The 12294-nt window shown below is 38.0% G+C and overlaps 1 protein-coding gene across 1 annotated transcript; it reads left to right on the forward strand.

The window, feature by feature from the left end:
- The first annotated feature begins 1753 nt into the window (after positions 1-1753).
- MAD2L1 (mitotic arrest deficient 2 like 1) lies at positions 1754-6003 on the forward strand. Its single transcript, XM_053461435.1, has 5 exons — positions 1754-1870; positions 3172-3318; positions 3998-4118; positions 4502-4602; positions 5263-6003. The coding sequence occupies exons 1-5, from the start codon at positions 1798-1800 to the stop codon at positions 5430-5432; spliced, it is 612 nt and encodes a 203-aa protein (XP_053317410.1). The 5' UTR covers positions 1754-1797; the 3' UTR covers positions 5433-6003.
- The last annotated feature ends 6291 nt before the right edge of the window (positions 6004-12294 follow it).

Here is a 12294-nt window from a genome sequence, read left to right on the forward strand (position 1 = left end):
AAAAATGGTAACATGTAAAAAATATTTTCCATTGATGTCACCAAAAACAAAAAATATATATACTTAAATATTTTTATGAGCGAGTCCTAAAATTTGTGCTTTATCTTCAAACAATTCTCGCATGAAAAGAGTTAAAATACTGGCATGTTAAATGCCCACGGGGTGTCTACTTGTAAGATTTAACACAGGGGGAAGGATGACCACGTCTAATTTCCAATAAAACGCACACGTCCCAAACATGGCCTTTTAGCCCCCAAACAACCCGACAAACCCATGCATGTGGGGTATCACTGTGCTCAGGATATCTTGAACACATATTGGGGTGTTATGTGACAGTGACATATACTAGGAGCTGTAAATTCATACCTAAAGTACATGTGTAGGGAAAAATACACACAAAAAATACTACTGCAAATTTTGACAAAGGCTGGTGGTAGAATTAGTGCATGCAAAGAGTTGAAATACCAACATTTGAAATACCCTGGACAGTGTGAATTGGCCAGGCTCAAAGATGTACTAAATAGGCCATGGGCAGTGGATCACCAAATGTCAAAGTTCAACATTGAAAAATGCGCATGCCCCAAATGCCCCTTTTGCCCCCAAACAGCCAGGCAAACCCATGTATGGGTGGTATCACTGTACTCTGGAGATGTTACTGAACACATATAGGGATGTTATGTGACAGTAGCATATATCACAAGCTGTAAATTTATACCTAAAGTACAACATGTGTGGGAAAAATACACACAAAAAATACTACTGCAAACTTTGACCAAGGCTGGTGGTAGAATTAGTGCATGGAAAGAGTTAAAATACCCTGGGGTGTCTAGTCTTCAAAAATATAAGGTTTGATAGGGTAAGTTGCATTGGACGGCTTCAATGATACCTGAAATAGCACATGGGGGAAGAATTACCAGATTTGAATAACATGGTTTAAGAATAGCAAAACGCTATTGACCCATAACGTGCAAAATAACATAAAAACATTGGGTATTTCTAAACTCAGGACAAATAGTAGAATCTATTTAGCAGTTTTTTTCATTAGCTTTTATAGATGAGTAAAAGATTTTTCAAGTAAAAGTCAGAGAAAGTCATTTTTTCTAAATTTTCACCATATTTTATACTCTTTTTATAGTAAATTATATGATACAATCAAAATAATGACATCTAAAGAAAGCCCTTCTTGCCCTAAAAAAAACAATATATAACTTGTGTGGGTTTAGTTAATGGGAAAGAAGAAAATTACAGCTAAACACGAGCGCCGCAGAAATCTTTAAAACAGCCATTGTCACGAAGGGTACAAAAAATAAAATCAGCCCTTGTCACGAAGGGTACAAAAAATAAAATCAGCCCTTGTCAGGAAGGGGTTAAAGTGTAAGTTATGCCTGAAATTCTAATATTATAGAGACACGTAAAGAGGAGTAGCAACAAGAAGTATTCTAAATAATAGAATGGCAGAACTAAGTATATGTAATGACTTCTTCATATATAAATTTCCAGTAACACGAAAATGCGGCAACAGCACCATCTACTGCTGGTGAAGAACAACTTATTTTACGTTCGTTGCCCTTATTCAAAATGGCCTTCGAATACTCTGGGAACGTGCAACGTCACACGCAAAACACCCGCTAGCCAATCATCAGTTTCGTTCGCTGCAGGAAGGGGCGGTTCCGGTACGCAACCTCGCGTTTTGAAGTGGAAGGCGCGAGTTTCTCTGTATCGGATAAGTTCGGACAGTTAAGAGTTTTTGCTCTAAACTAACGTAAACACGCACAGGTATCGCGGGGAAATTAAATAATGGCGTCTTCCCAGATGACACGCGAGGGTATTACCCTGAAAGGCAGCGCCGAGATCGTTTCGGAGTTCTTCTGTGAGTGACTGAGGGTAGATGTAATCATGACGGAGCGCCCGTATAGTTATAAATGCTAGTTAATCGCCCCGCTGCTAGAACGTTTTGTTGGGTCATCCATTACCGACAGAGCCCATTTATTGGAAGACACGTAACTGTATTGTCCATGAAAACAATGTATTTCCATAAGTAACAAGCGGATAGTAATTCTTTATACTCATCAGTGATTGGATAGTATAGCAGTCCTGCCTAAGCAATTAACCAACCAGGTGCCAGAATGTGTGGTTCTTGTATCTGACGGGGGGCGGGGTTTCTTGGCACTGTATGTTTATTGTCTGTATAGGGATATGTATCAGATTATTCCACAGGCAATGTGAGGTGGTTACTTGCAATCAATATTTGTATTAAATTACAATTCTTTGTACAAGGATTCTGCTAATTTGTTCACATTTTTCACTAGGATTTGCCTATAAATTGTCATTTTATCCGATCTTGATACTTGTCACATTCAACATTTTGGGCTTCTGTATGCTGTGAATGAGCTCTCCAGTGTCCCCCTAAACAAACAATGCATATGGAAGAATTTGGGTACTTTCTGCACATGGGTGTGGGGGATTTTACTAATCCCCTGCTCGCCATGATTGCAGAGTGGCAGAAAGTACGTCCAGTTTAAGGAGATATACTTGGCCTAACATGTTTCCCATGCAGAAAATAGCTGGAGGTATACGGTTGTACGGCGTTGGCCGTAGAAAGAGAGAAAGCAAATCTGGTAAAGATGATTCCTTTGTTGGTTAACCTATGTATAATGGATTGCAAGATTTTGGGACAATCTTCTTCAGGCATACTGTGGTATAATGTGCCCGGAGGTGAGGTCTAAATCATCTTAAAAGCTTGCAATCTTTTATGCGGCGTTTAGCCAATACAGGTATCATATTTACCAAAAATAGCTGCGGACGAGGTAAAGGGGCAATACATGTGGGAGCTTCTGGCAGAGTCTCCCATGCCAACACAATCAACTATTACTGTTGCAATCAAGGGACATCCCAGCTATCATACGCATTAAAGTACACTGTATGTATGATGCTAGAAACTGAGGCTGGCAGCGTTACACTTTATATTTTATATAGTTCTTTTTATACATACACAATAATTCAGTTCTCCCTGAGCAATTCATATTTCTAATTCTGTCTTGAAGGCCTTGCTTTGTAAAAGGCTGGCGGAGTATATCAAATTCAGCTGTTGGAACATGTACAGTTTTGCCATTTGTACAGGGGTTTAGTTTAAAGTTACAATTGTGAATGATTTTCTTTTTTTTTTTGTAGTTTGTGGAATCAATAGTATTTTATACCAGCGTGGCATTTATCCCCCTGAAACCTTCACACGTATCCAGAAATATGGGCTTACCCTCCTAGTCTCAACAGATCCGGAGCTGAAGGACTACTTAAATAGAGTGGTGGAGCAGCTTAAAGGTGTCTGTCCTTTTTGTTTATTGGGGAGAGGGGTGGCTGTAAGATGTTTGCTTGCAAATACTTTATCCCTTAAGGATACATGACTGTGCTTGTTTAACAAACTGCACGTTAAAGACCCTATGTCAGCATGGACCATCTTGCTTTTTGCGTGTCCTTCACAAAGCTACATAAGTGGTATGGTCCGTACCAGAATGCTCCCTATAGAGCTTCAGATCCTTATATAGCTCCAAGAATGTATTGTGTTTCACATGGTACATTGGCTAACACAAACTGACACATAAGGTTCGGAATCTAGAGACTGTGCTCTATGTATCTGGTGTTACAACAAAGAATCTGTGACTTTTCCTACATTTTTCAGTTCTGTAAGTTAAATAAACCAATCCAACAATGTATATGGCTTCAAATAAATGATATTTACTCCAGGGGCCACTGAGCATAACTTTCTGTTGTTGGGATCTGTTATTGCTCCCCTACTTGAAAAGCTAATTCAGTCCACCCAGGACGCTCTATACCCTAGGAAACGCTTTCGCTGTCAGTTTGTGCTTAGTCACGATGCACCATTCTGTTAAAAATAGGTGGATTCACTACTAGTTTTCTATCACTTAAAGTTTTAAAAATAGTAGTAGAACAGATTACTGTTGTCAAGCTGCCACATTTTTAATCTTGTGTTTTATTTCAGACTGGTTGCACAAATGTCAGGTGCAAAAACTTGTTGTGGTAATAACCAGCATTGATACCAATGAAATACTGGAACGCTGGCAATTTGATATAGAGTGCGATAAAACAGTCAAGGATGACACGTAAGTGTTCTGTGGTAATAGCTCAGCATGGAATACTATCGTTTATTTGCTGCATATCCAAAGATGATTATCTTTCTGTAAATTAGAAGACAAGTGCGCTGTTGCAGCTGCCCGTAAGTGTCTTGGAAGTCTCTACTACTTTTCTTAGAATGACACATTATGCTATTAGGTTGGCAGGTTGTATGTTGTGGTAAGCAGTCCAAACAGGTATGCCCCTTTGTGTGACCTCTATATGATCGCTGATCTCAAGATCAGTATTACAATAAATTCAGTAGACTGCTTATATTCAAGTCAGGTGAAAGTAGGAATTCACTAAAAACGACCTGTCGATCTTGTGTCTTATGCATGTTTGTAACCTTGCTACTAATGGTTATCTGTTCCAGTGTTAGAGAAAAGTCACAGAAGGTTATCCAAGAAGAAATCCGGTCTGTTATCAGGCAGATAACTGCCACAGTAACTTTCCTTCCATTGCTGGAAACTGCCTGTGAGTACCACCTCTACAGCATTTTAGTGTATTTTGCCATACGTGTATACTTCATAACCCGAGGAATGGTGTTCACTGACATGTCCTAGCAGCCTTAGGATTGGGCTAGTGAGGTGAAACAACAAGATAAAAAAGTCACTTTTAAACCAAATTAAAATAATTGCCTAAAAAGCAGTGGGTTATCTTATAAAAGAATCTTTATTGGAAAAAGTGATAGAAACAGCAAAAGTAATTCCGGTTTGTCTATTTCATTGGCTACTTTTCAACTTTGCCTCTCGGCACATCCCGTGCAAATATAACAAATCAAAATAACCAACACGTGTTGGTCTCTAGTCTCAGTTGAGGGCTTTGTAGAGGAAATATAATTGATCACTAAGCTCTCAAATCTGAATTAATTGTAAGTTTCTCCATGTGAAAAAGGAAGGTGTCTGGGGTGCATCATATTAGCTGGTTGTTCAGGATGTCAGTCATTGTAATTTTTCTGATTTGGTTTGTATTCTATAATCTTTTACTAGTGGTATCTGTGCCTGTGTATGTGACAAGTAATAGATTGTTGCGGCATTATGGAACCACCTAAGCACAGATTATTTTTTTATTTTGTTTACATTTTTTTCATGCAGTGAAGATAAACTTGCTTACTATCCATTTCTCTAAATGTAGGTGCGTTTGATTTGCTGATCTACACAGACAAAGACCTAGAGGTGCCAGAGAAGTGGGAAGAATCCGGACCTCAGTTTGTTTCCAATTCTGAAGAAGTCCGTCTCCGTTCGTTTACTACTACAATTCACAAAGTCAACAGCACAGTGGCATATAAAAAGATAGACTCTTAAAATCATAACTTGCTACTGTATGGATAGCTTCTTCCTTGCTTCGTTGTGTTCAAAAGTGCTGCAAGTACTTGTGATCTGTGATGCATGGTTGGGTTTGTTGCACATTCTCTGCCTAGTCTGTTCAGGGGGTCATCGGTGAATTGTTTTATTCTTGAATACCCAGCCTATGTGAACATTAGGAATGGCATTAGTATATGTATCATGCATAATAGATCCCAAACCCTGCGACTGGTGAGATTAGAATTCAAACCTTTCTTGTTGCAGAAATTCTTTCTCGAAGTGATCTTTCCTTTAATTTAGTCACTAGTAAAGAATAATGGGCTGCATTTGTGGTCTCGGTGGTCAAAGTTCTTTGGTTTCGATCAAACGTATATCAAACAGTTTACCTCCTACATTCCCACCCTATGTATAAATTCATTATAGACCATTGTAGTTGTTACAAGCTCTTATTAATGTTTTCCTGTATATATAATTGGCGTTTTGTTAAAACATTCTACAGATGCTGTAAAACTATCTGGTACGTGCATTATTTAACATTACGTTCAAATATACAATTAAACGTTCACAGAAAGTCTTGCTTACTAGATTTTAGGGTTTCCATTTGACAAATAGTTTCACAGACTGTGGGTACGCGTGGAGATTTTAAATGTTTCCATCTCGTTTAAGTGGTTTTAAAGAGCACCTTTCATGAAACCATGACTAGGCGAGGTGAAGAACATTATACTTTATTAGCTAATGTATAGGTGAAATTGACTCTTTAAAGGTTTTAACATTTTTACTATGCCGCCCGCTTTGGTGCAAGAAGGAGAAAATTTACCGAAAGGGTTGCCAGGAGGGCTGCATGTGTGCCCTCGATCTTTTCTGCAGTGTCGCAAAACAAGGTTTGCATGTGGCGGTCATATTCCATGATAGAACAAGAATTATTATGGATATGCACATCCAGGCCAAAAACATACACAAGTTCATCTTAACATATAAATACCTGCTTTCAATTTGACCAGCAAAATCTGCTTGTTCTTGTACCTGTGATGGGCCTTCCAGCCATATATTTGTGGATATTAGGCCCACTGAGCGATTAAAAATAATTGGTTAAGATTTTTTCTTTTGTATTTGAGTAAGTTATTGTACATATTCCATCCACTACTGTTTAAAAATCCATAGCTCTGGTTTTGTCATAAACAGAAATCATTAAATGCTTTAATTATTGATTTTATTTATGTGTAAATTGTCCTGCATTCTATTGGCATTTTGCTTTTCTAATTTACACTTATTGTAAATGCCAATGTTGGTTTCGCTACATTTTTTTTTCTTTAATATAAAATAAAGTATTACATGCTTAATATTATCTGATGTGAGTGAAACCGCTTACAATAAATAAAACCCATGGTGCAGAAGCAAGAATGTTGCTTGTGCTATATTCTTCCCTCTTTGGAAATTGGGTTCCCTGAAATGTATTCTTGGTTTCATTCCATAGATGAACATTGCAATATGTTGCAATATACAATGTATTCATTAATGTGAATAGACAGTTTCTCTATGACTAGAAATTGCTTTGGTTCTATTTACTAAACCAAAAGTTTGTAATGTTACCAAACCTCTTAAATTTGAGTATATGCGTTATGACAGGATGACCATGAAGAAATGAGAAGGCAGATGCATAATAGTTGACGTGGGGGAACTTTCTGACCAGCAAAATGTTGCAAATACCTAATTTAGTGGTCCCCAAAAATGTTTATGAAGTGGGGATGCTTTTAGTCCTGCAATATGCTGAATGTCAATTAAAGGCATACTCCGGTCATCATATGCACCACAAATGCTGCTTTAGTAAATAAACCCTGGTGGTTGAGATGTTTAAACTTGTGTACATTTCATTCAGCGTGCAAAGCTTATAGAAAGGGGATAAAAGAATGAAAAAATATATATTTAAAGACATTTATCTGCGAAGGTAAAAAAAACTGCATAACTTTATTCTTACTGATGAACATTGTGATTATGGCTGCATGTAAGTGTTCGTTATCAAGTCATTTAACGTTAAAATATTCTTTTTTTTTCCTGGTAGTTTATCTATTGAATTTCTTGTAATTATCTCTTTATCAGAAGCAAAACAAGGTTATAAGGTCCAAGATCATGAAAACTTTTTTTAGTTAAAACATCTTGTATTTTACTTTTGGTCATCAAATGTAATATAAAAAAAAATACTAATTTCTGCTTTTCCACTAGATGTCACCATTGCAGTACTTAAAGCCTATTTTCCATTACTGCCTTCTGATGTTCTAGTTTGGTGCCAAAATATGGTAACATAAAATGCCTCATAACTTTAATAGGTTTCTGAGATTGTTTTTACAGGTAGAATACACTATAGCTGAGTTTTCAATCATCTGAAACTTTACCACCAAGCTATGCAGCTAAAACATGGCTCAGCTGCTGCAACACTACCAATTATTAGTATTATCTTTTATTTATATAGCACCATCAGTTTACGCAGCGCTTAATACAATACATATATTCAAGGGGCATGACGAGACTAGAATTGACAAGATTAAGACAAACCGATACATTAGGTGGAGAGAACCCTGCTTGCATACCAGTTGTGTTTCTCAGATGATGAGTACAATTTAAGATTGAATAAGATTGGCTGAAGCCAAGGGGAAAAAGTTTTTAGCTGCGCTGATCCAACATCAAAGGACTGACAGTGACATAACCTTTTTTTGGTGGTTTTTGTGAAGTTGATTTCGAGGTTTTGAGAGATATAAAATAGAAGAGCTAGTTTTATGCTTTTTGGACAGTTTAAATATCAGAGCCCTAAAGCATAGTTGCCAACATTTGAAATCAATCTTCAGGGACTCTTTGCAGCACAGCAGCAACTCGGCCATGTGGGGTCACCGAGTGCTGAGGTGCATGGTCGAAGTTGCCAACGCTCTGCTGATTCCATACATGAAGGGTTCCAAACTTCAAATGGCATTAATATTAGCACAAAAACTGCTCTATGGAATGGGTTTCCATGACTGAGCAACTGCATGCAAGCCTCATATCACGACGTACAATGGCAAACGTTGGATCGAGCAGTGTAAAGCACGCAGCCACTGACTCTGGAGTAGTGGAAACGTGTTCTGTTGAGTGACAAATCATGTTTCTCTGTTTGGCAGTCTAGGATTGGCGGATGGCAGGAGAATGTTACCTGTCAACTGTAATGTTTGTTGTAGGAGGGATAATGGTAAGGGGCTGTTTTTCAGGGGTTGGGCACCTTACTTCCAGTGAAGGAAAAACTTAAAAAATGTATCAGCATACCAAGACATTTTGAACAATGCTATGCTTTCAACTGTGGGAACAGTTTTGGGGAAGGCCCTTTCTGTTCCACCATGACTGTTCCCCAGCGCACAAAGCAAGGTCCAAAAATACATGGTTGGATGTGTTGAACCTGACTGACCTGCACAGACCACTGACTTCAACCCCATCGAACACCTTTGGGATGAAGTGGAATGGAGATTGAGAATGGAGATTGAGAGCCAAGCCTTCTCATCCAACAGTGCTCTGCTAAATGAATGGGCAAAAATTTCCACAGAAACACTCAAAAATGTTGTGGAAAGCCTTCCCAGAAATGTGGAATCTGGTATAGCGGCAAATGGGTTACCAACTACAAATTAATGTCTATGTATTTAGAATGTCATAAAAGTCCCTGTTGGTGTAATGTTTAGGTGTTACTTTTGTCTATTAATTGTGTGTGTGTATATATGATATATATATGAGAAAGAGAGTAATGGCTGAAGTTTAACATGATTTTGTCCTCTGTCTAAAAGTGCATTGTAAGTAACTCTTCCTCTTGCTTTTTTATTTTGTGGACATCTTAAAATAATTTTACGACTCCCTTCCATGAACAGTTTATTTTTTTCTGCCAGAGAAAAACTCTGCAAACTTTCTAGAACTGACCTGGCCACCCAGACGCTGGGTTTTATTATAAACACCAGAATGTTGTGTTTGAAATAGCAGATTCTACTTTCTTTCTCGTTTGTTGAAATTTAGCAAATTAAAAATCTGTCAAAGACCTGGAAGAAACCACAGGTTATCTACATGATTTTTTTAAACGTAATGGTTGAAGACAGGAGTGATATAACACACAAATCATAGAAAACAGATGACAAATGTAAGTGGTTAGCTTGGGGCCAATGAGTCCTACATTGTTACTGTCCACTGGTGAATAAGACATTTTAGGGGGAAAAAATGTTACTTGACATATAAGATGTATTGATACTCTGGTCCTGTTAAGGAATAATTATCATAATCTTACTGAGTGATGACACCTTTCAAAACTACCGTATTTGCTCGATTATAAGACGAGGTTTTTTCCAGAGCAAATGCTCTGAAAAATACCCCTCGTCTTATAATCGGGGTCGTCTTCTCAGACCCCCCAAAAAATGTCTGCTGGGGCCATGCTGCTTACCGGTCGCGAGCAGCGTCTCTTCTGTTAGAAGCAGGAGGACAGGAAGCTTGCAGCGTCCTCACAGAGCTCTATCTCCCCCTCCCTCCTCTGGGGGCGGGGCCAGAGAAGTTGCTCTACAGCCGGTCCCCTGCAGAAGTCTTCGAGTGAGAGATCTGCAGTTCAGGTAAGGGGGTGGGGGAGGGTTTTTGGGTAAGTATGTGTGATTAATGTGTGTTTAATGTGTGAAGTATGTGTGATTAATGGAATGAATGAGTATTTAAATGTGTTTGTGTGTGATAGCATGGATGTGTAAGGGGGGTGGGGGTTGTAGCATGGCATAGGGAGGCTGTAATCCCACTACTATCATCCCCAGGTTCCAGCATGTACTGGCTGCCTTGGCTTGATAGGAGTGTGATTGCTGTTAGCAGTTTGATATATATATATATATATATATATATATCAAACTGCTAACAGCAATCACACTCCTATCAAGCCAAGGCAGCCAGTACATGCTGGGTTAAAAGGCATATCATGGGGCTGAGTGGCATATAGGGGGTTAAAATGCATTTCTGGACCTCCAGAAATGCATTTTAACCCCCTATATGCCACTCAGCCCCATGATATGCCTATATACCTCCAGAAATGCATTTTAACCCCCTATATGCCACTCAGCCCCATGATATGCCTTTTAACCCCCTATATGCCAGAGTGGCATATAGGGGTATAAGGCATATCATGGGGCAGAGTGGCAAATAGGGGGGTATAAAGCATTTCTGGGGGCAGAGTGGCATAACTGGGGGGGGCAGGTTGGCAAACAAAAGGAAATTTAAAAAATATATTTTTCTCAATCATAGCTTTTATTAAACATGAAAAAATAATTTACATGAATTAATATTTACTGGTAAAACTTTTTTCCTATAGGGTCGTCTTATATTCAGGCTTTTTGTTTTTTTCCTAAATTAATATTTTGATTTTGGGGGGTCGTCTTATAATCGGGGTCGTCTTATAATCGAGCAAATACGGTAATTATTACATTTATAGAGAGAGAGACAGAAGGTAGGGGGCAGGGAAAATTAGCATTAACATTTGGATGGACAATATACCAATTGGCAGTGAGTTTAGCTGATCAACTCAATTACATTTAATGAATGGGCAACCACAATTATTTTGCAGAAAGTGTACTTTTTCACCTGCATTAACTCCCTGAACATCTGGAAAAGCGGCAAGTTGACTCTTAACAATGCATAGTAAAGTCGGTAAGATGCCATGTTTCAAGTTTCATCTCACCCCAACTCAAGTGAAGTACTGCTGAACTTATTATATGAAAAAGGAATAACTAAGGCTAGGGTTACTTTCTATTATTTTACCCAATAGATAAATGTACGGTTGTTACGGGGAATTACAAAGGGAAATTGGTATGCTCCAGCTGAATTTATTATGATGTAATGGGAAAACTAAATAAAGTCGCTATGTGACCTTACATGACCTATGATCTCTTATTTCCTATAATATTAGTGGCATGTTGTCTTTAATGAATACAAAAGGATATTTTGTTGGTTTTTTTTAATCTATTGACGTTTGTTTAGTTTTTCCCAAGCATTTACATGCGTAAAGTTAATTATATCTTCCTTCCCATTCCAACCTTTGTCCATCAAATTGTGTTATACCATGGTTACAATGCACTAGTTATTTGCTTGATGCTGAAGTCACATTTCAGGGGTCATTTCACTGACATAGTTCAGCCTTTCGAGTAACCATGTTTGTTGATCAAGGAGAAGGCAAAACAAACAAACAAACAAAGACTTGTATCCAACATTGCTCCAAGTAAAGAAACTGCTTTATTACTCCAAAGGCAATCTGGATCAACACTACTTATGCTAAAGTAAATAATTGTAGCGCTGAACGCCTGCGTTTGCTAGAAAAGGCATCCAACGTTTATTGTCTTTGTAGAAAACCTTTGTTTTGGTTAGATATCTTTTTTTTCTCTAAAATTATAGGATATCCACATTCTAAAGTTCTATTTATTGAAATATTCCAAGACAGGTCTTTAAATTGTCATTGAATACGCTGTGTATTCTTTCAACCAACAGCAACAAATGAACAGATATAGGAAAGGCTGAACTTGATGGACTCATGTCTTTTTTCAGCCTATGTAACTATGTAACCAATTATCCACCCAGTCAGCAATGTGGCTTATAGTTTCATTAGAAAAAAAGTTAGATTGAAATGACCAATTAGTGATAAACTATGTTGACTTCTATTAATGATGTTGCATAAAACAACTTCCTAAGATTGTAAGCTTGTGAGCAGGGCTCTCTCCACCTAATGTGTCGGTTTGTCTTAGTCTGTCAATTTGTGAACAATTATGAGAATGTAAAAAAGAGTGAATGTAGGCCCAAAAATTTCAGATTATAATTCGGAGCTTTTTGCTTCATTTTTGTCCGC

Source organism: Spea bombifrons, chromosome 1, assembly GCF_027358695.1.
Source record: "Spea bombifrons isolate aSpeBom1 chromosome 1, aSpeBom1.2.pri, whole genome shotgun sequence".
NCBI classification, from domain to species: domain Eukaryota; kingdom Metazoa; phylum Chordata; class Amphibia; order Anura; family Pelobatidae; genus Spea; species Spea bombifrons.